At 41.8% G+C, this 27,653-nt stretch overlaps 1 protein-coding gene and 1 long non-coding RNA gene across 4 annotated transcripts in view; one reads left to right on the top strand and one right to left on the bottom strand.

Moving 5' to 3' along the window:
- LOC135496679 (N-alpha-acetyltransferase 38, NatC auxiliary subunit-like) overlaps positions 1–27,653 on the bottom strand; it is a 112,294-nt gene that overhangs the window by 64,272 nt on the left and 20,369 nt on the right. For all 3 annotated transcript variants that reach the window (XM_064786138.1, XM_064786139.1, XM_064786141.1), the window contains exon 2: positions 5,413–5,512. In XM_064786138.1, coding sequence (XP_064642208.1) covers positions 5,413–5,512 — 100 coding nt within the window. The remainder of the gene's footprint in view (positions 1–5,412; positions 5,513–27,653) is intronic.
- Positions 25,117–25,863, top strand: LOC135496745 (uncharacterized). Its single transcript, XR_010448716.1, has 3 exons — positions 25,117–25,177; positions 25,514–25,593; positions 25,792–25,863. It is a non-coding gene; the product is annotated as an uncharacterized LOC135496745 (long non-coding RNA).

Below are 27,653 nucleotides of genomic sequence, written 5' to 3'. Positions count from 1 at the left end.
CACTCAGCAAACTGAACAAAACAGAGTCCCCCACATTGAATAAACAGGTATTGTCTGGCTTGGGGACAGATTGTCGTCCCTTCGATTTCCGACGTTTTTTGCCAAAATACCGTTTATGGCCGCCTGCACCGACTTTTGCATCCAACAGCTTCGGCTTTTTGTTAGGAGGGCTGTCATTAGAACACGGTGATGGCGTCTCCATTTCGTTTACAAAACAAGACCTGGAAATATAGATATACAGATTTGAATATCATGAGTGTGAGCAGAACTAAGTTGCTGATCCAGACATACTTTAAATCATATTGATGCATGATTGTCGGGTCAAGAATTGCTTATTCAACCCCCCCCCCATTGCATTATTTGGCTGTCAGGACTATGGCCAGACAAGTGACTTGCCCGAATGAAGGATTCACTGAAATTTTTTTGCTCCAGTAATGGCAGTGAATTCCTCTTTATTTTGACTGTCAAAATTAGGCCAACTACCTAGGCTTTCTCGGAAAAAGGCGGTGAATTGTCAAGTTTGACCAACGTTTCTGCAGTTACAGAGTAAAAAAGAACATGTACTAATTTTGTAGAACCATGCAGTCAACTTAGACCAAAGACTACAGAGGCACTGCTTTATCAACACCCTGTACAAAAAAATCAAAACAAGCCAGATTAATGTGGGTCAATGGGCAGTTCCATTTGGAAAAAGGTGAATAAGCCAGTGTGCATGCAGAACACTGCAAGAAAAATTCAGTGTTTTGAGTGTTTGAAGTCTAAATTCATTAACAACAAACTGAATATGTTTTCTACAATAAAAAAACTAGAGTCAATTTTCGATTATTCGAAAAAAGCATGAAAATGTAGGATCCAATCACAACGCACCCCCCCCCCCCCCGTCAGCATAATAAACCCGACCACGTACCTTGAAATCAGGACGATTTTCGCGACCTCGGTTTCAAATGCATATTTCTGCATAAATATAGCAAATTAACTTTTCAAAATAGAAAATAATTGAGGTAGCGATATCTATTAACATTGAAAGTAACTCGTTTCACAATATAATAATCGAGGGAGTTCGATGTTGGACGATTAATTTGGTACCTCGCATTCATCGGCGTCTGCAAGCCGGCCATATTGTTTTTGACCGCTGCGAAGTTCCAGAAATTTCTGAATAAGCGCACGTTTTTTGACAAACCTACATTGAGATATGTAAAACGGTTGGGGTATTTGGGATCTACAATAATATGCCTACCTTGTTATCTGGTATTGATGAAATTCGGAAATCTGCAACTTGTTAAAAATTCGATAAAAAACCGGCAAATTGTCCCGTTCCGTCAATCCTGATCCGAATTTCGTGAAAATTTCTAGCCGGGAGAGATGGCACGTGACCGAGGTGGTGAGCCAATCAAAACGCAGGTATCTGTTTGCAGCGCGTCTATGGGGGTGCGCTTGTGTTTGGAACGATTCCAACACATTAACCCTTTACGCCGGATGTGGATTGCAACATCAATATTGTTGGCAATGTTTACACAGTAGAAGATGAGCTTATCGCGCTGACCAATCGCTGGGCAGCAGGCCTCTAGTCAGGTAGGATCATTTTGATGTCATGTAATGGCTTAGCTGAAACATCTGTGAATAACATGTTTTACTGTAATTAGAATGTTCATATCGACAATAAGATTCGTGACAACCCTGTGCAAAGCAGGGGGAGATATCACAAGTCATAGGTGTTGATATTAATATGAGCTAGATTGTACATTAAAAGGGATATCACCTATATTGGACGTTTGTATTGATGCCCTGTGGTGATTGAAATATCCTAGAATTGCACTCCGACTTTTAACCATGAATGATGTTGAAACCCCACATAATAGTAACCGTTTGCAGTCTACATAGTTGATACAAGTTCCCAAGATCTGAGCTATGAGTTGTTTTGATTCCACACTATTCTGTGGTCCATTGATTGAATGTTTTATTAATTACAAATCCACCACGTTTTTGTGCTTGAAATTTATTAAAAGCAACCGACAACCAATTCCCGGAATAGAAAGAGATTTCATGGTTGAAATTATTTGAAGCGCCGAGAATTTTGGTGTATTCCTTCAGACGTTTTGAAAGAGTGGTGAGTGTGATCCGTGTTTCTGGGGGGAGGAACCACTCCTAACGCCGATTCCTCCTGCATCTGGATGAATGGGGAATAAGCGGTCCTTAGGGTTTTGCATATATATCCGGTTCTTATTTCCTTTCGTTTCTTATTTCCTTTAGTCTTTTTACCGTTTGAGATGGGGTAAGTGGAGTAGGTGGTAGATCGATTCGTGGAATAGGAGTAGGGTTGTCAAATGATGGCACTTGCCAACGTTTATCCAGAATTTCGGTGATAATTCCTCTGGGTTGGTTTTGGCTAGTGGCAAAAAAATGGCCAGGCAGGAATCTAGTTAAGACGTCCACCAATCCACGCGTTCTCTTATCATAGTATTTGAAGCCTCCATGCTCTCAGTCACAAATGAACCATCTAAAGTAGCTCCAGGTAGTTGTATGCCAACAGCTTCAATGTCCATGAGCGTTGTCATAGTACGACTAGTATAGCAGGTGCTGTATCGTCTAATGTTGAGAGAGCATATGAAACGCTTAAGAGAAATAAGCATAGGTGAGTAGTGCTGCTATGACAACTAATGTGGGTATCAAGGCGACATGTTAAGTGTTGGTTTTAATGAAACACGCCTATCGGCGACAGAGTCACAACCAAGTGGGGAAATGAAAAGCTACGAATATCTCTTGATCAGTTTAGGGATCACGTCCAAAGTCCGCACGCGATATTCGCCAGCGAAATTCACCCTACAGTATTTCGCCTGCGAAATCTGTCCGAAAATCGACCGGCGAATGTGAGGCGATAATATGAAATCGCCGGAATGTCAGATGCGAAATTCGCCCACAATCGCGCCTATTCTTCGATTTCGCCCCAAAAATCGCTCCAGGCGATAATGGAGCGATTTTACGAAATTGGTGGCTCTTGCATGCTTGTCCGATATTCGGAACGATTTTGCAACGACTTTCGTCTTGTTTTATTGGCAGAAAAGTGCAGTCACGTAAACAAATCGGGTCATACTAAACAGCGTCCACCAGGTTTAAACACATACATACATTAAAGCCATCAAAGTAAAATCTAATGGTCTTAAACGAAATAAGCATGAAATTTTTAGGAAATGTCTTTTTTATGGTGTACGTATATTGTTTTGGCCACAAATTTTTATTTTGATGACTTTATACCCGACTTTAAACCTGGTGAACGCTGGTGGGCGCTGGTGGACGCTGTTTAGGATAACCGGATACTACAATGATCTTGATTGGTTGGCTGAGACTCGGAAACATAAGCCTAACTATGATTAGCTGTATGATTCGGTACATTCCGCCACAATCCTTCGGAATACATACCATAATACTAAGAACCTCAAACCTCTGTGCCAACTTTGTGTAGCTCCTCGTGGATAGATGTGATGTATGATTACTGCAGTCAGGTTGACCGGGAATTCCAGTTTGTGTTTTTGTTCGGTCTGCTATCAGCTGATGTCAGAATACGCATACTACAACACATATAGGCCTCTATTATTCGCTTCGTTCCGATGGTTGGTGAGAGCGAATTAGGCGCGATTATTATTTTCGCCTGCGATTTTTATTCAGTCTGAATTTTCGCCTGATCATAATAGAATCGCCGAAGCAGGGAGCGATTTGGAGGCGAATGAGTGTGGCGATATTCGACCAGGCGAATTTTCGCCCCGATTCGCGTGCGGACTTTGGACGTGCTCCCTTAGCTCCTGCGGGTCTACAAATATTTTTCAGCATCTCCCTGAAGATTTATAGGTATTCCTAGTGTAGACCTTCGGTAGAAGAGATACTAAAAGTTGAAAATGAAGTAGGCCTACTACAAGTGATATTTATTTTGAAGCTAACAATCATATACCTATAATATGATATCATTAATTTTCCATTTTAACCCACTGACGGTATCGACAGCATTAGCCCTCAAAGCAATTTAGTGAAAATTCATAAAAAGGCCCTGTAGTAAACCATAGAATCATAAGAAGTTCCTACCTACTCCATGAAGAAACCCTTATTTACGATAATCAAACCTAATATCGATCAAAAAAACATCCCGGCAGTCTCCTGTACATGAATACATGAATGGGGTCAGGAGGCTGACTCGCAAAGTCGCTATAGCCCTGTATTACTCGGTAAAAAGAACAGCAACCCACCTGGGAACGAGTTTTATCATGAAGATTACACTCTAAGCGTCGCCCCTGTGGTGTTACTTTGCTTCTCGGCCGCTTACGATATCTTAGGGCAGGAGTTTTAAACACGGGCGGCTACGGGCGGTATTGTGAGATCCGCTCGGGCTGCTACGGGCGGTACAGGAGCTAAAGTGTTAATGTTGGTGGTGTATTAGGTGTAGGATTTTTAATGACATGTCTAACTTAGGTGTGTTTATGTGGTATTCGTTTTCTGTTGTTTTTAACATGGGAAAGTCGGGAATATTTGAGATTTGGATGAGGTGGATTTGGAGACAAACGTTTTTGGAGAAGGAAATGGCTTGATTGATTGACTGATTTGGACGATTTTTTGAGAATTTCAGGATTGGATAATTTAGTGTAGTATACGTAATAAGCGTTGCCTAAAGTAGCTGTTGGCGCGTTGAAAGTAGGATCGGTGACCAGAAAAAGGGGTAAATTATCATTTTTTGTAATTGATCAGCCGGCTCAAGGGGGAGGCCAACGCTGATTTCGTATACTACTATCAATTGGCATCACCGTTACTGATGTCTCTGTGGAGATTCGGACAGTGTCCGCAAATCACTGTCTGCTATGGTTACCAAAGCGGCTAGCAGACGACAGCAAAAAAATTGAAAGCACAGGTAAATGTAGATTCAACCACTCGAATATTTCCTGTTCTATGGTTCCGACGTGGATTTGCTGGTTGGTATTTCCAGATGATAGCTTACACACCTGTTTGGTTTAGCTAAGACTTTTTTTATACCCTACTTAGCGTGCTTTTTCATTCAAGGACAAGATGAGGAGGGTGGAATAAAAATTAAAATGCTTTCACGGAAGACTCAGTGCGGCAATAGTCAAATTTGATTTTACTGCTTATCAAGGACAGCTTAATTTATATAAACCTATTAACAGATGTGTTTGAACTATCATACCAAACAACCAATCAACGTCGAGTGCCATAGAACAGGAAATATTCGCGGTTGAATCGCTTTGGTAACTATAGTGGCAGTTAGTGGATAGTGATTTCCTGGCACTCTCTGAATCCCCACACTGGATGTATAGTCTGCCTAAATGTCAAGAAAACAGCTGGCAGCACACATTTTATAAACACAGAGGCTATGGTATACCAATTTATCTTCCTGTATATGTGAATGCTACTTACCAACTAAAATTCGTTCATCCGTCATTTTGATTTTCATGTTCTTATTCAACCAAGATTCAAGTTTTTGACGACCAGGAGTTTTGCTGTCACCAATTTCCATCTGTAAATGAATTGTAAGATAACTTATAAGAAATAAATACAGATACAGCTAGTAATAGAAGTAAGTATCGTGTCATACCGTCGTCAAATTGAACGCTGGCCGTGTCCTACCACTGTACTATCCGAATTTACCTCGGATTGTATTTGACAAGTTATATGCAGGTTCCTGACCAAAAAATTAAATCACCCCCACCACGGTACACCATCACCGGCTTGTGTGATATCGTATCGCTTTGTACTTTAAGTTTACCAATCGTCCTTATTAAGTTCCTAGTTTTGATTGGTTCATTCTGTCTGACGTAGTTCCGTGGGAAATTCAAGTTTGTTTACCAAGAAGAATTCGCGGCAAAAATTACATTTCATTTTCTTGACAACAGGGCAAAATGGGTGCGTTTTATCAAGATTCATACTTATTTGGAAATGTTAGCACTAATATTCTAGCCTTGGCGCGGGGCTTAGCAAACGATTATCACGTTTGACTCATACAAAGTCATGACATGTATGTTTTCAATCGAAGTATGTCCCACTCGCGCAACCGCTAGCTCATCAGCCGGGCCGTCAATTTGTAAACATAAGAGCACATAGCTAATTTAATTTTTTTCATATTGTATGTCCCCAGATTGGGAATTTTCTCGCAACTACGTCACAGATATTCTAGAGCCATTTGACCTATGTGACCTTGAAAATTAGGTCAAATCAAAAACATGCATGATATATGTGATGCATCCTCGCTAGGAAAACCTACCATAAAAATGTTATCGAAAACAAGTCACTCATAGTCATAAGAGAGATATCACACTTTTTAGGTTTCAACTTCTGCTCCCCTGGTGGCCAGGTCAAGAATCAGATCGTACCGAAATCCGGTGTCAGAGGTTACATGACATAGGGAGTGATGTGTACCAAATTTCAAGTTCATAGCTTTAGCGGTTAAGAAACGTGCCATAGTTACACTAGAGTCTTTCAAATAAAGAGTCTGGCAGAGGGACCATATAGCTTCAACATCTAAGCCACCGCCTGTTTCAGAAGACGCGCATTGGGACAGAGCTCTCTCGAGTCACGTGTTACACCGACAGGGCTATCAATTACATTATAATTTGCCAAGGTGCCCAAATTATACCCTTAAATGAAACGGCCAAGGGCCATTGTGCTCACCGTATAGATATTTGGTGGATAGGAATTCATCCTGGTTAAGAAACATGCTACATGCATTAGCTAGAAACCACACGCCCATGACGTCACGCCGGATCAACAACGTACTGTGATGTATGCGCTTAACGTCGCGCAAAATGCGCATTGGCAAACGAGGGGTATCCCGTTCTATTTCTGGAATAGCTTGCTTGTGATATGTCATAATGCCAGGAAATTTTACAGCCAATCAGATGATGCCTTCTGTCATAACCCGCATAACTTAATTTTCAAGGTGTCAGGCCGCGGACATTTTCAAGTTGAAATATCATGAAAAAATCGCACTGCATAATCGAAATAAGGATTATGGTAAGTTTTTCTAATCATAATAGATTCAAATGACCTACTTGGTTAGGAATCTTAAATTTATTTCTATGATGAATCAACACTTAAAAACCGGTCAGCCTGCGCTTCAGTGATCACTGACGGGATTCCCCGAATCCAAAATGTATGGGAATGAGTGAATTAACCACTTTACAGAAAAAAAATGTTGAATCAGGTTACTGTGGTTACCAATTCATTTGCATATCTGACCCTTTAATAGTCGTGAAATACAAAATGGCATTTGTCATCAGATATAGCATCCCAAAGAACACTTGTATGTCAATTTCCATGGTTCTGATACAATTTATCAGTATTTAATGGTTAATTTACTTTCAAATTTGCTGGAAAAACTACTGAAAAGGTCGTGTGATGTGTTGATCAATGTATTGTTTCATGTACAGCAAATTATAATGGAAACAGTGATAATTACGTCTTTAAAGACATGTCAATGTTATTCTCTTATTTATAGACCGGTTATCAAAATTTAAAGTGTTTTGTGATTAGTGAGGTAATCCCCATCACATATTTTGAGTAATCAAAAAATTTAATGTGGTATAGCTACATGTATAGTATATAGGTCAAGCCAAAGTCTTATGACATGTGATGTATTGTGGCTTGGTCTACCTACCATAAAAATATCATCGAAAACAAGTCACTAATAAGCGAGATATTGCACTTTTTAAATTTTTTACTTTTGGCCTCCTGGTGGCCAAGTCGAGAATCGGATCGAAATTCGGTGTCAGAGGTAACATGACTAAGAAAGACATGTGTACCATATTTCAAGTTCATAGCTTTAGCGGTTAGGAAACGTGCCATAGTTACACTCAAACGGCCAATTTACACCATTTGACCTCTGTGACCTTTAAAAGTAGGTCAAATCAAAAACCCCTACGATATATGATGTATCCTTGCTAGGATAACGTACCATAAAAATTTTATCGAAAAGGATTCACTCATAAGAGAGATATCACACCCTTTAGGTTTCCACTTCTGGCCCCCTGGTGGACAAGTCAAGAATTAGATCGTACTGAAATTTATTGTCAGAGGTCACCTGACCTGAGGGGTCCTGTGTACAAACTTGTACAAAGTTCATAGCTCTTGCAGTTAAGAAACATGCAACTGTTTTTGAAACAGGATGCAGACGACGAAGACGATGGATGATGGACGATGGACGCAGCGGTGTTGTATAGACTCCCCTACGGTGAGCCAAAAATGCTGAAGTTTATTGCCTAGCGGATTCCTCCCTTTCTTCCTCAACCCATCAGGGACATTTTACAATCTCTGAATCCCTTACTGACCTTTCATGATTCATTGAACTAGGAGAGCTATAGCATGAAAAGGAAGGGTCGTGGTTGGGATTAAGCAATAGCATTAAAAGGAAGGTTCGTGGTTGGGTTTAGCTATAGCATGAAAAAGCAGGGTAATGGTTTGGTTTTGCTATAGCGTCAAATTTAAAGGTCATGGTTGGAGATTGCTCTATAGAAGTGGACAGTTGATAGTGAGGCAACGTTTCCTAGATTGGGCCTAGCATCTGTTTTTCAATGGATCAGTGCTCATTGGTGCACTGGACTATCTGTACATTAACACCATGCCAAGAAAGCTGATAAACTACATGAACTATAGATCGAGTACATGCAGGTTGATCAGAGTCATTCCTAAAATCCTCAGCACCATCCATAGCTGAATAAACAAAATCTGGTTTTATGTTTATGTTTCCCAAATCAATGTGCAAAGCATGTGCCCACTCATGATGTTCTGACATCGTCTTTCGCATGTAAATTCCGAGTAAATGCATTGTTTTGGGCCAAGATGTCACATCAGGTCCAATGACGTTGTGGAATTCCTGGTCAGGTAAATTTCCAATATTTCCCCATCTTTGATATCTATCTCTAGTGGGCCCTCCATTAATTTAAACACCCTGGCCCTCTTCCATCTTTCCTTGAAACCTGTGATGAGAAGCTTAGGTATTTACCTGTTACTTTTATCATCTTTTATGGCCCCCTCTGATTTTTTACTCAGTAGAATATGTCACCTATTTAAGTAAATTTTGTGGAGTACTTCTGGCTGTGTATCTTGTAATTCAATCTGACTGGAACGTTGTATATCAGATTCGTATTTACCACCATTTAAGTCAAAATCACAGCCCCTCCCTTATTTCAATTCCCTGTGCACTGTAGTGCTTTGCACATTCAAAGTTTCGTGTACACCCTGTGTGTTGTTTGCAGTGTACATGGTGTACTGTGTCTATACATGTTATTCTACGTGCGCTTTGACAGATGTCAGAGTCGACTTCGGAGCATATTTTCATCAATCTATCAAGTTCCATTTATCTCATCCCTCAAAATTCATAATCTCTTGGCATTTTTATATCGTTTCACGATTAAGTTGTGTTGTTAGACCACATTCGCCGTATTTTATTCAAGTTTCTTTTGGGATTCAACCTTCACAGGTTTTGTCAAACAGCGCTGATGTCTCCCTGTTATTTTTCCTATCCCAGAAAATCAGTCGGAAGTGACTCTCACCTCTGTCAATTTTCATGTAGCTTGGTAAAAGTGATCTTGGGTAACACCTTTTTCAAATCCTACCTTTCGTGTGACATTTTATCAGTGAAAATGGACACATCTTAACCTGTTTGTGAACTTTCTTACATAGCGACTTTCACCTTGTATTCTCACATGGCATATGTCTGTTGGGTGATGACATCGGGTTTCGCACCAGATTCCGAGTTCACATGGTACTTTTAACTTTGAGATTTGTTTTAAACTTTAGAATCTCAATATTAGATATGTGTTCCATTTCATCAAGCAATCTCATTCTTGATACTCATGTCAGAATTATTTGCGAAACCTTTGAATTCGTATGGCGTTTTCCGTCGTCTGCTATTTTCGGTCCACCATCAGGTGGTCTACAACCACATTTTTCTACTGTAACACCGGTCCCGAGTCGTCGTGTGATAAATATATAACCGTTTAAACCCTCTAAAACCTAGATTTATGTATTTCTATCCACGTTTCTCCCGTTTTGGGTTAAAATTCGGAAGAAAACGCCTCTATATTGGTTCTGGAAGTGTTTTATTGCGACTTTGATTTCAGAGTTCGGCCATTCCGCACGCTGTCTTTATGCCCCAAATTATACCAACTTTTTGGGCCGAACTGCGATACTAATTTCCCTCTAGAATAATTCTGAACCAACATTTCTTCTTGAAACTTCATTATTACAAAGGTGAAACTTTATTCTATCCTAGGTATGTAAATTCGAGTAGTGAATCGGTAGGAGAATTATTTTCCACAAGAAATTGTAAACTTGATGTAAATATCGTCTGAGTTAAGCGAAACCGCGTAACCCGTTTTTGTCGTATTGCTTACGGGTCAATTACCAGTACAAATTCTGTTTGTTAATAATTATTTATGGAGGATTTTGACTGAATCTTTCGCAACTTGTAGTTGAATCACTCTTTTGGTCGTCTACATCAATTTTAGCAGAAAGTAACTAAAAGAACTATTTCTCGTTTTGCATGAATGAAGGTGCAAAACCGCCATTCTGGTAAATTTTCCTTGCAAATTTCTGTGAGAAATTGGTTCTCAAATACTTGTTTGTGGAGGAATATCCGTAAACTTCCTTCCCTCAGTTGATAAGTTTCTATTCTATATTGTATGTGCAATTATTTAGTCTTTTCTTGTGAAAGAATTATTTGACGATCAAAATACCAAATTTGGTCTCAGACTTCCGCCCTCTTTAAAGGGAATTAACATGAAAAAATTATTTTGTCGGGGCAATTCGGCTTTTTCATTCGTCTGACAAATAATTCTTTGTGAGCAGATTTCTATAAACTTCCTCGTCAGGATAGATGAATCCATACTCTATTTCGTGTGTATGATTTCTTTGCGACAACTTGTAAAAGAATGATTTGTGAATTTGAAATGTCAATTTAAGACATTCTTAGACGGAATTCTACGGCCTCAGAATCCAAATTTCGACGATTCTGATTGGTCAATCGCTGACGTGATGTCATGTTTTTGACGTCTTAAATGTATAAAAGGCGTCATTTCTGGACAGTTTAGCAGTTTCAATTTTGGACTCCACTTGTAAGGTTCAAATCCTAAAAGTTTAAAGCAAGACCCTCGCAGGCTTCCCTGTGAGTAAGTCCATGCTTTAGTTTAGGAATGTACAGTATGGAATTTAAGTCTGAATTACGGAATTGTCACTCAATTTAAGAATTCCTTTTTCCATTCCTATGTGTTACTGTACACTTGTCAGCCCCATGCTTCCCATTAAGTCAGCGCAGGCAGACCCGAATGCATTTTAGACCACGGTCAAATATTTAAATTTATTCATAATTCAATAAGTTACACCTAAATTTCAACAAGTGCTTCGTAATCAGACCACTCCTTGCTTCGCTTAGCCCAGATGGCTGATACATTATTTATGAAAGAACCGTCCTGTTTTTAAGATTTGAGATACTCTTTAGGAGTTTATCATAATCCCTCTATCTTTTTGTCCAACTGAAAACTGAGCTTACATGTCGCCTCCTCATCCGTTTTGCTGTCGTCGTCATCAAAATTATTGTTTCCATGAATGATATCGATTGTGCGCATGAGCACCTATCAAACAAATCTCGGGATATTTTGTACATTTGACTTCGTTGATATTATTACCTACAAACTTTGTGGCGGCGTGCCCTAACAGACTAACGTAAGGTCACGAGTCACAGATTTAGTCACTTGTCATCGCAAAGGCGATAGTTGGCGAACATCCTTATGGTACTGAGCTTACATTCCATTATTTGGCGATTGCCTTGGCATGACCTAGCCCGTGCTTTAGCACGACTCTGTCTATGCCAAGTTTCACCCCGCCACCCACCAAGAACGAAGGACGATCCCAAGTTGAACTGGCGCGACCTAGCCCGTGCTTTAGCGTGACTCTGTCCATGCCAAGTTTCACCCCGCCACCCACCAAGAAAGAAGGACGATCAAAAGTTGAACTGGCACAACCGAGCCCGTGCTTTAGCACGACACTGTCCATGCCAAGTTTCACCCCGCCACCCACCAAGAACGAAGGACGATCCCAAGATGAACTGGCACGACCTAGCCCGTGCTTTAGCACGACTCTGTCCATGCCAAGTTTCACCCCGCCACCCACCAAGAACGAAGGACGATCCCAAGATGAACTGGCACGACCTAGCCCGTGCTTTAGCACGACTCTGTCCATGCCAAGTTTCACCCCGCCACCCACCAAGAACGAAGGACGATCCCAAGTTGAACTGGCGCGACCTAGCCCGTGCTTTAGCGTGACTCTGTCCATGCCAAGTTTCACCCCGCCACCCACCAAGAACGAAGGACGATCCCAAGATGAACTGGCACGACCTAGCCCGTGCTTTAGCACGACTCTGTCCATGCCAAGTTTCACCCCGCCACCCACCAAGAACGAAGGACGATCCCAAGATGAACTGGCACGACCTAGCCCGTGCTTTAGCACGACTCTGTCCATGCCAAGTTTCACCCCGCCACCCACCAAAATGAAGGACGATCCCAAGTTGAATTGGCGCGACCTCACCCGTGCTTTAGCACGACTCTGTCCATGCCAAGTTTCACCCCGCCACCCACCAAAATGAAGGACGATCCCAAGTTGAACTGGCACGACCTAGCCCGTGCTTTAGCACGACTCTGTCCATGCCAAGTTTCACCCCACCACTGTTACATATTGTACTGCGTTTCATCTGGTAGTTGCATAGTATTACATCAGGTAGTAGTATAAGACATACCTGAGTGTTACACTTTGCTGATTTGTAATGACCAGCCAGAATGGAGAATAATAATTTGTTTTGTTGTTGAAACAATGCCTTATTTCTCATTCGTTACGCACGGATACACAACAGAATTGGCGACGAGGATTGAAATGAACAATCAAAGAATGCAATAGAGCCAAATGTCAGAACTGTCAGTACTTTGAGAGAAGAGAAGAGTTTGTGCAGGTTTTTGTGCAGAGAAAATGATGAGTGACTGATTTCCTGTTCATGCATTGAATGCCATGTGCATTTCTAGATACATTTCACGGGACTGAGTGCATTTGCTGTGTACATGAATACATTTGAGGATCTGTGCTCGTTATTCTACAGAATAAACATGACAGATTTTAAAGTCCCGGTGTCCAGGTTTTCTGGTAAAAAGGAAGACTTTGAAGCGTTTGCAGAACGATTTCTCAGTTGCATGGTTGCAAATGAAGTCACGGATGAAAAGAAAATCGTACATACACTTGTGGCATGCATGGGGGACGAGCTATACAAGCTTGCCCATGACCTTTTTGCACCTGCGAAAGTCACGGATCAGAAGTACGACGAGATTGTTGCTTAATTAAAGGCACATCTCATCCCTGCACCAAACATCATCACTGCGCGTTGTACATTCAATCGTTGCACACAAAAGTCTGATCAGGACATTAACACATTCATTGCTACATTACGGCGGATGGCAGAGGACTGCAAATACGGTGACCACCTGATTGTGTGGCTACGTGACCGCTTCGTGGCAGGCCTACACAGCGAATCAATTCGCCGACGCTTGCTGCAAGAAAACGAGAAAATGACATTCGACAGTGCATGCAAGATTGCACTGGCATACGAGACGGCCAATCGAGAGGCAAAATCATTGCAAATGTCATCGAAGCCGGTAAATGCCGTAAAACAGAAACAGGGTCGTGCTTTTACAAAGAAGAAATCGGAGGTCAAGGAAAAATCGGGAAATGCTGCATCCGGTTCAAGTTCGCGACCATACGTCTGCATTCGATGCAAATCTACAAAACATAAAGCGACGGATTGCCCGCATCGGAGTTCGGAGTGCTATATAACTGCGGTAAAACGGGGCATATCCAAAAAGCGTGCTTAGCGTCAAAATCGGGTACCGGTCACGTGAAACCGAGATTCGAAAAGCAAGTCGATGTTCTGGATAGCGATACACCTGATGAGTTTGAGTTGGCAGACATGACGCAAGAATTGTACAAAGTGAGATCATCAAAGGCTGATACTGATAAAATCTTCAGAAAAGTTGGAATCAACAGTAAACGCGTAAAATTTGAAGTGGATACCAGCGCCGCGGTAACCATAATGAATGTGAAACGCTTTCAGCGACATCTGCCTGATGTCTCGCTACAACCTTGTGCTACTAAATTACGTGCATACAGAGGCGACACCATTTGTGTGAAAGGTGAAGCTCGCGTCGAAGTGTCTGTTGGCAAAGGTCTAACCAAAACTCTCAGCTTACTCGTAGTTGAAGGTGAGGGTGCTTCGCTCGTTGGTAGGAATTGGTTGAAGCATATAAATGGTTGGAAACATCTTGTTGGTACAACAGCAGACATTAGGTCTTTAGAGACAGATACTGAACTTACAAATGCTACCGAGGAGGAAATTCGTGGTTATCTACAGGATAAATACCCGGATGTGTTCAAAGATGGCTTAGGCTGCCTGAAGGGAGTGAAAGCTAATCTGAAGGTCAAGGCCGATGCAAAACCAGTGTTTTGTATAGCACGTACTGTACCATTCAGTCTACGTCAAAGGGTGGACGACGAAATTGAACGACTCGAACGAGAAGGAGTAATTGAAAAAGTTACCCATTCCAATTGGGCCGCGCCCGTGGTACCAGTGGTGAAACCTAACGGTAGTATTAGGTTATGTGGTGATTACAAACTGACGCTCAATAAGTTCGCTGATAATGAGCAATACCCCATGCCAAAGATGGAAGATCTCCTCTCTAAGCTGGGTGGAGGTGCCGAGTTTTCAAAACTTGACTTACGCACCACGTACCACCAGGTTCAACTGGATTTGGAGTCGAAACCGCTTACAACAATAAATACTTTAAAGGGACTGTATCAATACACTCATGTTCCCTATGGGGTCAGCACGGCACCAATGATGTTCCAGCGCCTAATGGAGAATCTTTTGGCGGGAATTCCAAATGTCGCTGTCTCAATGGATGATGTCGGTGTCACTGGGAAGAACAGACGTGAACATTTGAGAAACCTTGAAGAAGTCCTGGCGAGGCAGAATGCAGCAGGACTACGCCTACGCTCGGAGAAGTGTCGATTCTTCATACCGAGCATGCAATACATGGGTGTACAGGTCGACAAGACTGGCACTCCTCCTACATATGAGAAAATTCGCGCGATTGCAAATGCCCCTCCGCCGTGGAATTTGTCTGAATTACGTGCATATCTGGGACTGATAAACTATTATCGGAAATTCCTTCCGAACTTGGCTACGCGCCTCGCGCCGTTGTATGATTTGCTACATAAGAACACCCCTTGGAGATGGGGCGAGGAACAACGGAAAGCTTTCGAGGACAGTAAAAACAGTCTTACTAGCAACACAGTACTCATTAACTATGATCCGAATAAGGAACTTATTCTCTCTTGCGATGCCTCACCCTACGGTGTAGGTGCAGTGTTGCAGCACAAAGTGGAAAAAGGTGAACGTCCGGTCGCTTTCGCGTCGAAGAGGCTCAACAAAGCCGAATCTAATTACAGTCAAATTGAGAAAGAGGCGCTCGTGATCATTTTTGCCGTACAGAAATTCAGACAGTTTTTACTAGGCCGGAAATTCAGTTTGATTACAGACCATCAGCCGTTGGTAACTTTGTTTTCACCTGCGCAAGGAACTCCTGTACTCGCTGCGTTGCGCATGAAGCGCTGGGCCCTAATCCTTTCGACATTCGACTACGAGATCCGATACCGTTCGGGAAAGTGCAATGCAAATGCGGATGCATTATCAAGATTACCGCTTGAGGAAACTGTGAAGGTGGACCAAAGCCGAGTGATGCTGAACTTGTTCTTGTGATGGACACTGTTGATGAGGACTTGCCCGTTACATGTAGGGATATCGCGCATGAAACCGCGAAGGATCCGATATTGCGTCATGTAAGATTGCGTACAATGGAAGGTTGGCCCGCGAAATTAGAGTCCGCCGATGAAGTCTTAAGGCCGTACTTTAATCGCCGGAATGAACTGAGCTGTGAGCAGGAATGTATTCTGTGGGGTACACGGGTAATCGTACCGGGTACATTGCGGGAAACCTTGCTTACGGAGTTACATTCGTCTCACGCTGGTATTGTGCGAATGAAAGCACTTGCGCGTTCGATTCTATGGTGGCCAAAGTTGGACATGGACATTGAAGAAATGGCCAAGTCTTGTTCCGAGTGTACTGAAAATGCTAGAAAACCCGCTGCTTGTAATCCCACTGCTTGGCAGTGGCCGTCTGCGCCGTGGAAACGCATTCACGTTGACTTTGCGGGTCCATTCCTGAACCTTCATTTCTTCGTAGTTGTGGATGCACATTCGAAGTGGGTGGAAGTTGAGATTATGCGTGACATTACATCTGCTGGTACAATCAGAGTTCTGCGGAAAATATTTGCGCGTTTCGGATTACCTGAGCATCTGGTGTCCGATAACGGTAGTCAATTTACATCCGCCGAATTTAAGTCATTCTTGAAGGTGAATAACATTCGTCATACGCTTACTGCACCTGGCCATCCTGCGACAAATGGTCAGGTGGAACGTCTAGTTGGAAGTTTCAAAGACTCGCTCAAGAAAATGAAAGATCAGTCTGGAACCGTAGAGGACAAGTTGCAACGTTACTTGCTCTCTTATCGTACTACGCCTCAGTGCTCGACAGGGAAAGCCCCCTGTGAACTGCTCATGCGAAGGTCGTTGCATACTCGACTTTCTGCGAATCGTCCGTCAGCTGATACACAGCCGATTCCAAAGGAGGATCCTAAAGCCGAAATATTCCGATATTTCGAACCTGGACAGCCTGTTTTCGCCCGTAACTACGGCACTCATGGTGCAAAATGGCTGCCTGGTGTCATTCTTGAAAGACACGGGTCCAGAAACTATCAAGTTTCTGTTGGAGAGTTTGTGTGGAAACGCCACATTGACCAACTCCGTACACGCTATGCAGAGGTGCCCATGCCTCAATCTGGAGATGCTACTCCAGATCTCACCGATACTTCGCTACCGGTGAATTCCCCAAGCCAGCCGGCTTCCCAGGCTCCTACTCGACCAATGGAGTCGCAACCAAGAGTTGTACCACCAGAGACTCAATTGCCACAGCCACCCCGGGTTGTCACATCACCAAGGAGAAATCCGCCGCGTGAGAGGAAGAGACCAGTGAAATTCAAAGATTTTGTGTAAATATAATAGACTCTTGGACTATTGCTAGTATTAGAATTGCTAGTACTTCCGAAACTGGACTATTACTAGTATTAGAATTGCTAGTACTTCCGAATATATACGCAAACTTTCGACAAATCAATAGTCGATCTTGTATTCTATGATTCTTGGACATTGAATCAAGCGAGGATTATTTTTGCGCCTTTTGTGTCAGTTGCGCGTCGTGATCTTTAGTGATTTAACCGTTCTTTCTCCAGAGAAATTCTTGGACTGTGCGAATTGCATAATAAGTGATTATTTTCTAATCCGTTCATTTTCAGAGTTTATGGACTATATATTTTTGCTGTGCTCAGACTAAACTTTTTAGTGCTTGCAGTTGGACTTGTGTTTTGCTACAAAGACAAAACAGCCAGGGAAGGGACAGATGTTACATATTGTACTGCGTTTCATCTGGTAGTTGCATAGTATTACATCAGGTAGTAGTATAAGACATACCAGAGTGTTACATTTTGCTGATTTGTAATGACCAGCCAGCATGGAGAATAATAATTTGTTTTGTTGTTGAAACAATGCCTTATTTCTCATTCGTTACGCACGGATACACAACCACCACCCACCAAAATGAAGGACGATCCCAAGTTGAACTGGCGTGACCTAGCCCATGCTTTAGCACAACTCTGTCCATGCCAAGTTTCACCCCGCCACCCACCAAGAACGAAGGACGATCCCAAGTTGAACTGGCGCGACATGGCCCGTGCTTTAGCACGACTCTGTCCATGCCAAGTTTCACCCCGCCACCCGCCAAGCACGAAGGACGATCCCAAGATGAACTGGTGCGACATGGCCCGTGTTTTCGCGCAACTCTGTCCATGCCAAGTTTCACCCAATGATCAACAGAGAAGAAAGGACGGCTTCAAAATGTAATGACGGGATTCTGCCGTGCCACCCCGTTTCTATACAACGATGTCTATCAGACGGTCATCTCACGGTAGAGTATTCAGTCCTGTAGCATGGGAATGCCTCAATTAGGACCTGGTATAATCCCCCCTAGAAGGACCTATAAATGACAGAGCCCGATGTAAAAATCGCTACAACGTCACCTAAATGTTTAATGCAGCTCATAAAATTTCTTGCTTTTAGTCAATGTCCTCAATATTTTAAGTAAAGGATTGGTCAATCTTGATTAAACTTCTTATAATATTTAATATTTTCAGAATCATTGGATCCCAATCTGTCCATTACACGTAAAAAATGTTAGTAAATTTATGGTATTGAGACTTTAGGGACTCTTTCATTGGCATCTTAGAAATTCTGTAATTTGACCAGCTATCAACGGGCCATGTCTATATAAGAAGGCAGTATCATGGTTGAGGTTAGCAATAGCATGAAAAGCATGAAAAGGAAGGGTAATGGTTGAGAGTTGGGGTTAGGAATAGGATACCATCAAAGGGGATGCCCTTAGTTACCAGTGTGTATCTTTTGGCAGGAAAAGCTACCCAGTAGAAACTCGTTCTCAGAAGGCATGCGCAGACAGTTGTAATTCATTCTGATTGACAGCCTGAGTTGAATCCCCTTTGATTGGTTGAAATCGGACCAAGTGGAAGTATTTCCTGACGTGAAGACTAAAAATGATCTTCAAAGTCACTTTCTCACAGCTTCCGCATGATTAAATAAAGATTAGAGTATAGCTGAAGAGTTCCTTTTGATGATGATAATGTCTGATGCCGCCCTCCCGCATCACTTTCTTTGGAAAAAAGGATGATAAACTAAGAATTTTTTTATCGGGCATAAGCGGAAGATCATGCTGTAGGGGGATGTATGATTGAACGTTTGATGTCGACTGCGAATTTGCTGCCTTTAGTCTGGTTACTCCAGGATACAACGTAACAAAGGAATGTGTTTTATGGTGTACTTAAGTTATTTCATTTACGGTCATCCTAAACAGCGTCCACCAGGTTTAAAGTCAGGTATTAAGTCATCAAAAAAAATATTTAGAAGCCATAAACGTAATAAGTACACCATAAAACACATTTCCTGATGATTTTATGACATTTGGGTGCAAGATATAAGGGAGATGTCTAAAATCACAAGGCTCCTGTAGTATTGTCATTGGGAAGCCCTATCATTTCCTCCAAGTCAAATCCAACATGGCAAGTGTTCTCCACAAGGCTATTCATCAGGGTGGCCCACCCCACCTTGGCAGCTTTAAATAATACCACCCTACCTTGAGAAAACCCTGTGGAGAACACTGCATGGCTGCCGACTGGGTGGTGGACGCTGGTAAATTTTAGGCTACAACTCGCTAATCTAGCACACAAATGTCATGAAACGATCAGGAAATGTGGAGAATGTCCTGCTTATTTCGTTTATGACCATTTGATTTTATTTTGATGGCTTTAAAAATATGCTTTTAAACCTGGTGGAAGCTGTTTAGTATGACCTTTCATTTATAGCCATTGCATGATTGGATTTTATTAATTATTGTAGTCCTATTCATCATCATCATTCAGGCGTAAATGGCCCTCCTGGGATTTGCCTCAAGTCTTTGGTCGATTAAAAACTAAATGTAACTTTTTGGTGACTTTATACCCAACTTTCAACCTGGTGGATGCTGGTCGTGGGTGCTGTTGGACGCTGTTTAATAGGACCGGTTTAGGACATGACATAGGCCTACATTCATCGTCAAGTTCGTTCAGTTTTTAATCGACCAAACAAGAGGCAAAGATGTGTGACTGTAATACATACATACGGTGATACTAAATCACGACCAATCATGACCAACACTTCAAAAACAGAGTATATGTGGTTTAAAACCATTTAAATAGTATATATTATGCTTCTGAAAAAATACCATGAGTTTCAGTCATTTTGAGGGTCAGGTTTTTGAGTTATTTAGAGTGCAAGGCATGCCAATCGATTGCCAAATCGGGCTACCGTCGCCATATTTGTTTTGGTTTGCAAGTGGCTGGGTCCAAGGAAAATGTGGAATCGGTAATCGATTGGCATGCCTTGCATTCTAAATAACTCAAAAACCTGACCCCCAAAATGACTGAAACTCATGGAATTCTTCAGAAGCATAATATATACTATTTAACCCTTTCAGTCCGGATTTCGACTCTAGTCGAAATGCATAATACGTCCGTCATGACTGGATTCCGACTCCAGTCGAAATGCATAATACGTCCGTCATGACCGGATTTCGACTTCAGTCGAAATGCATGCACTCGATACTAACATCACCGTTCCGTCTATGAAAACATAGGATTTGCCTTTCATACACACCCGATGGGGATTCCCCGGATTCTGGGAAATACCTTTTCTATTCACAACATTTTGATCATGCGGTTGGAGAGCCTTGAATTCTAGTAAAAAATACTGGATTTTCGTCGCGTAAAAACAAAATGGTGAAACGTTATTCTGTAGACGATGTCCTGGATGAGATTTTTGTTGATGAGGACTCCGGGAGGATGGTTTACAGGGCTCTGAACCAAGTTTGTCAGACGATTATTCTAAATCAGATGATGATGAAATGCATGCACAAGCGGATATACATGCACATGACTTATGCCTTACATATTTTCTGTGATTTTCATTATTTCTGCACATTTTCAGGGGGTCCTTTCCAAACCCCCCAAAAAAATTCAGGTGCTCATAAACCTATACATTTATACAAACTATACATTTTCAGAAACATCTGAACAAATGCCACAGCCCACACAAGTTTCAATAGATGTTAAGGGTTTATATAACTCCTTCCTGCCCAAATAAGAGTTTGAAAAAAATAAAAAATGTTATGCAAAATTCTGAAAAAATATTCAGGTCACGGAAGTGGTCAAAAATTTAGAAATTCAGGACTGCACGGGTTAAATGGTTTTAAACCACCTACACTATACCCTGTTTTTGAAGTATTGGTCATGATTGGTCGTGATTAGTACGCCCCCCCCCCCATTAGGACGGGGTGCTTAAGCTATACACGTGGGGAAATATTTTCCTTATTTGGTCAATCCAATTCATATACAAAGAAAGATTTTTTTTGTCGCACTTTTTATTTCAAAATGGCACCGATTTTGCGCGGTAGTTATTATTCTCGTCACCAACCATCTCGCACACTCGTCACCAGGTAGCTCCCTCAGAGTCGCATATTTGATTGCCGTTGGTTGGCTGTAGGCCCTAATTATTCGATTATTAAATCAATTATAATTTTTGAACCACCCCGATATAAAATGCCAACATAACTAGAAAAATCATTTGTATATTTAGCAGCGTTTCACAAGCAAAATCATAATCATAATCCAAACGCTGATTGCGCGAGCAAATTGGCTTGAGTTCCATGAATGACCGAATTTCTGCACTAATTAACGCCTGGTAGGGCCCGATAACGACCGGTAGGGCCGGAGAAAAAAAAGGTAGTGCCCGGAGGCTGAATCAGGATTTTTATGCACTTTAAACTGTATATATATATGTTGTTTAGATGTATTTTTAACAGTTCTGTAACTTTGATGACCAAGCTTGCAGCCAAAGTTGGTAAAATTGTCGTTTGTTTATGGACTGCGCTAGCGACCGGAGAATTCGCCGTCGGCCATTTTGGCTACGGTCCCCGAGTTGTTATGGTTGATATAAAATATGGCATCCGGAAATACATTACAGAAGAAAATCTAATACAGTACAAGATTAAAGCACAGAGGAGCAAGTCATGTTAGCTTCAATAACACTCAGATCCTATGCAGGCAAGTCTAGTGGGCTCAGTGGTAAGTATAGGCCGCTAATGTCGGCTAGCCTACTGTGAAGGACGGCTGCTGTGTAACTCAAGCCTGCATGTACCCCGTCGACCTGACCTCCTGTTCGAAATCTAAAGGACGTGGTGGCCTTACTCTACTACTTATTATTTAATAAATGTAACTTTATTCACATTTATGTATGCTGTTACCAATTTTATCAAAATAAATATATTTGAACAAGCATATAATGTACCTAATAAATCATTTGAATAAATTTGACTTTGTCTATAGGGGATGTCTGGCTTCTGAGTGACATCCAATTACGTAGGCCTACAACTATCACTCACTATCCGACTGACATATCCTAATTGCGTAATTAATACAACTCCCGGAACTCATGATAATTGATATCTGGCATCTGAGTGACATCCAATTACGTAATCAGTAGGCCTACAACTATCACTCACCATCCGACTGACATCTCCTAATTGCGAACCGGTAATTTCAACTCACGGAACTCATCACTATGTATTGACACCTTTGACAACCGCCTCCTGACACAAGGCTTGCTGTAGCTGATTATTTCGCAAAAATTGTTAAGTCTATAAAAAAAACTGAATTTAAGTGGATACCTGTATGGTACTGTACTGTAAGATCTACGATAATCATCATTGAGTAAATCGTTTATGTCCATGTCCCCTGTCACTGACCAAAATTAAAGATAGTTCATGTCAGCCTACGCATTATTTCTATTTCCTTATTTATTTTTAACCCAATCCTCGTGTGCTCAATCATTGGACTATATGCTCGCACGGCCGACATTGGTATAATTGGGAAAGCAAAACTTCAAATTGTCATAATGTATATATTGTACTTTTACATAAAGTATCCGACAGTGTGGACTGGCAAGAGTGCAGATGAGAGGGACAGGTTGTTTGAAAAATTCATGAAATATATTCCGCCACGGGAGAAAACGGTAACATCCACCGATGGGCTTCTTAAGATATCTAGAACACCACTCACAGCGAAGAAACCAGGACAACGGAAACGCAAAAGGAACGCCAAGACGACTACCATACTACCAAGCCAAAGACGAAATGACATCCGGACTAATTCAATTGTATGTTTCCGTTGAAATTTTAAAGGTTTTACGTTTTACTTCACTAGCTCGGTTATTGATGGCGACGGGGATCACGAAGGCAGAAATGACACAAATATAATAAAGATACATGACATGCTCCTCTGTGCTTTAATCTTGCATTGTGTTCTGTAATGTTTTAACAAGAGGCCCATGAGCCTGGCGCTCAGCTGGATGACCTAATAGTAATAACATAGGACTGAGGGTGTAAAGTAGTTAATATCGGCTTTATACTACTGTTTGAAGGTAAAGAGAACACGTTATACCACTAAAATTTCCAATGCAGAGCCACAGCGGGCAAATCCTCAAGAGCGTCAGTGCGTCACGTCAATCAGTTTCATAGAATGACTGAAGATGGCGCCAGCTGCATTCGGCTTTGACCTTATAGCACCTCCTGCATTCGCGCCACTACTATTTTCGTCTGCTAGAAGGACTTAGCACCTTACTCGAGTCAAGAAACGAACTTGGACGATTTCAAAATGGCTGGCTTTGACCAGTTGCTACCGCAATGGTAGGCATTTTCATCGATAATTCGAAGTTTTAGTGGGATATTAGCCCTTATTCCTGCTCAACCGGAAGCAGTAATACACAAAGTTTGCATTATGCAATAAATCTTCATTCGTAATTTTTTCGAAAAATCGAGAAACATAGCCGTTAACTACAGGTACTCAGGCGGCACATATATCTTGCATGCTCGTGTTCATGGCTGCTTGTAGAAACGAAAAGGGTGATGAAATGCACATACCCCTTTTTTGAAGGGCTGTAGTGCATGACGCATGTGCATTGCGGGCATAATTAGTGGTTATGGCGGCGTCAGGGCCTATGACGCCATTTTAAGTGCCATTTGACCTTGATGTTTTGGAATTTTGTGCCCTGGACCCTGTAGACATAATAAAGCTGTTTCGTGGTATTCGAATGAACACTTGCCCTGTCTAGTGTCCAGTGGTTATTTATAAAATAGAATATGCAAATTTATTGTGCAAATGTTTTGCATTTTAGAATTGACCTTGACAAGCTGTCTCAGTGTCTGTGCATCAAAGCATTAGCAGTGCACACATACCTAGGCCTGCATCATTTCCTTCAAGCTACTTTCTTTGCCTATAGGGCTACAAATTAGAGATTTCAATGCATGGCTTTAATCGATGACTTCTTGCACAATGTATCAGGTGCGGGTCCAGGGGGGGTGCACACAGGTCCAGAGGGCGGTGTGCACCCACGGGCTTCTGAAGTTATATGTGCACTGACAACGTATACCTCAAATTATAAAGGGAGCAGTTGGTAGTAGGCCCCGCAGGGATTCGCTAATCAATGAACAGGATGGTGTACAATAGGAATGTAGGCCTTACAATACATGCCCTATGTCCCAGGCTAAGGTTTCTTGATCACAATAAAGTTTGAGCTCTTGCTCAGTATACTTTGTGAATAGGCTCAGAATACAGTGGTTGTCAGATTGTACAGGGGAATCTGTAATCTACGTAGGCCTATTCAACAGGAAGACGTTCCAAGAATATTCATCGTTGAGCAGATATATAATGAACTTTGAACTTTGTATGACAAAAAGCCTTGTTCACACCGACTAGCGTAATGATACAACTTGCTTAGGCCTACTCATACCACAACTATAGTTTCAACTATTTTCATTTCAATTTTCAGGTGCAGTGGGGAAGGCAGAGATAATTCTGAGATTCAAGTTCTAGGAGTAGGAGGTGAGATTTGACGAGAAAATTAGGATGCAATTGCAATCCCATTCCTTTATCATGATAAAAATGAAACAATCATATGATCTGATGATTGGTTTGATCAAAATACTCTTTCAAAATTGATGTTTTCTCTTTCTTGCTTTCTCTTTTTTCAGGTGATGTTGATGTGCCAATGGCCTCTGGTGGCAATGGGTCCATGCCAGTTCCAGGAGGTGAGATTTGAGGAGAATAAGAAAAGTCATATTAAGGACTGTTTTGTCAACCTGTACTTTCAGGAGGAGGCCATGCACCATGTAAAGTATATTCTGTATTCTTCACTTCAGAATCAGCTCCATGCCCCATTTGGATTCCGGCTTTGCTTCGGCTCCTTAAAGCTGTTTCCAACTTCAATGGAAAGAATCGGAGAACAGGACAGTTGAGAGCATGCTCATGGTTTTTGCAGCCAGGTATGTTATCATGACCATTAATGAGAGCTATAGCTGTTCCAGCTTCGCTGGGATTCTCAAAGAGAGTATTGTGTAGAGAGAGAAGTGTCTGTATTGTATGACACCTCATTACTCTCTTCGTTGCGTTATCTAAGGAAAATGCCGCTTAATAATACAATTACCGCTGAGTTTGTCAACAGATCTCGAGTTACTGCCTAGCAAATGAGAAGAACAAGAAGTACAATTATTGTGCTACATGTACATTGTATGATATATTATTCAACAGTTGTCTCTGTTTTCTGATTCAAACCGTCGTTTAGATATTGTGCTGTGCCTACAATTCTTTTTCATTTGCAGTTGATATTGACGTAAATCCTGGCTATCTTGATATTGTAACACAGCCAATGGACTTTAGCACCATTAAAAGCAAACTGGAGGTAGGCATTATTACTTGAGGATGTGTCTGTGCTTCATTATAGATTTGAGGTATGTTCCCTTGCCTGTGTCAAACATAATAATGGCAAATTCTCTAATGGAGCTGCAAGCTTCAGACTGGGATAACACAATACTCATAAATTCTACTATGCATACCCACTGCACCTGTGATGAACTGTAAAAATATGATTTTTTTCCAGAGTAACCAATATTCGTCTATGGAGGAGTTCGATAGAGACATGTTGCTTGTCGAGCAGAACTGCTACTCCTACAACCCTGCAGATGACCCTATTGCCTCGGATTGCAGACAGGTGTTTGCATTCTACAAGAGGGAATATCGGAGAACATTTAGTCGTTTCCATAAGGTACATGTAATAGTACACTGATAGATTTATTTTCAGAATATTTCAAAGTTATATTGAACTGCTTTGTGTATTTGACAAAAAGCAATTTTCATAGTCATGATTACTGAATCTACTAAGGGATTTACATAAATAGTTTCATTTTATATTTGTTGATATTATTTCAATGCAGGTTGGAACTCCACTCACACGCAAAAGAAAATTTCCAGTCGGGGATGTACAGACAGCACGGAAGGAAGGCAGAGCGAACCTTGCTCATTCATCTGCAATGAAGGTGATCTCTAAGCAAGTTGACCGCCTGGATCAGTTCATCAACGACAAGGAAAACACTTTGAACATCTCAATGCAGATGTAAGTGACACAATATTTTGCCATCTAATTGTTGATTCTCTTTGTTCTCAACATATTAAATGGTGATAATGATTGATGTTTCAAAAGCTAGTCAATGAAGCACCATTACATTGTAAATCTTTCTAAGTCACCCTCTTGATTGAAAACCTGACGTTGTCTTTCTTCATCCAAAGATTTCATTTATGGAGCGTCTTAAGCCTGCACCACACGGTGAAAATTTGCGTGATGCAAGTGACACGCGTGCATGTTGCGACAGGCAAATTCTCACTGTGTGGGGTCGTTTTTTGCTGCGTATCTTCCCTCGCGAGTCGAGACGCAGCCGATCTAGCATGTTTGATATTTTCTCGACACGCGAGGAAGTTAATCACCGTGTGGGGGCTACCTGCAGCAATGTTGCGCGAGATCGACGAATCACAACAAGCAGATCGGTCACATGATTTATAGGTCAGTCACATGATACCAAAATGGCAGCGCCCGGGAACTGTCAAATCCTATGAGAAGTATTATGGACCAAGAAGACCAAATTGCCCTTATTCTTCTGCCGTTACTCCATCTGTTCCTCGACCCGCACTCTGTGGAACTGGCGATACTTCATGGGGTCCTCCTCCCGCAATTCAGCAATTAGATTTGCATAGGCCCCCTTATCCTCTCTTCTCTGAATCCATGGCCTTGTCCAAGGACTACGGTCCACGCGGCGCCGCCTCCGCCGCCGCCTCCGACGGAGTAACAGCAGGAGAATAAGGGCAATTTGGTCTTCTTGGTCCATAATACTTCTCATAGGATTTGACAGTTCCCGGGCGCTGCCATTTTGGTATCATGTGACTGACCTATAAATCATGTGACCGATCTGCTTGTTGTGATTCGTCGAACTCGCGCAACATTGCTGCAGGTAGCCCCCACACGGTGATTAACTTCCTCGCGTGTCGAGAAAATATCAAACATGCTAGATCGGCTGCGTCTCGACACGCGAGGTAGATACGCAGCAAAAAACGACCCCACACAGTGAGAATTTGCCTGTCGCAACGTGCACGCGTGTCACTTGCATCACGCAAATTTCACCGTGTGGTGCGGGCTTTAAAGAAGGAGAAGAGGAAGTGGAGAAGAAATGTCAACGTGTTCAAGTAAATCTTTCTAAGTCACCCTCTTGATTGAAAACCTGACGTTGTCGTTCTTCATCCACAGATTTCATTTATGGAGCGTCTTAAAGAAGGAGAAGAGGAAGTGGAGAAGAAATGTCAACATGTTCAAGTTAAAAAAGTAAGTACCGGTAATGACTGTTACTAGTTTAGTTTGACACACTAGATACCTGGAGTACAGTCGAATCCAGTCATAACAATTAGGCTTATGGC

Source organism: Lineus longissimus, chromosome 12, assembly GCF_910592395.1.
Source record: "Lineus longissimus chromosome 12, tnLinLong1.2, whole genome shotgun sequence".
NCBI lineage: Eukaryota > Metazoa > Nemertea > Pilidiophora > Heteronemertea > Lineidae > Lineus > Lineus longissimus.
The sequence above is the reverse complement of the archived record's forward strand: the minus strand, read 5'-3'. Positions and strand labels throughout refer to the sequence as shown.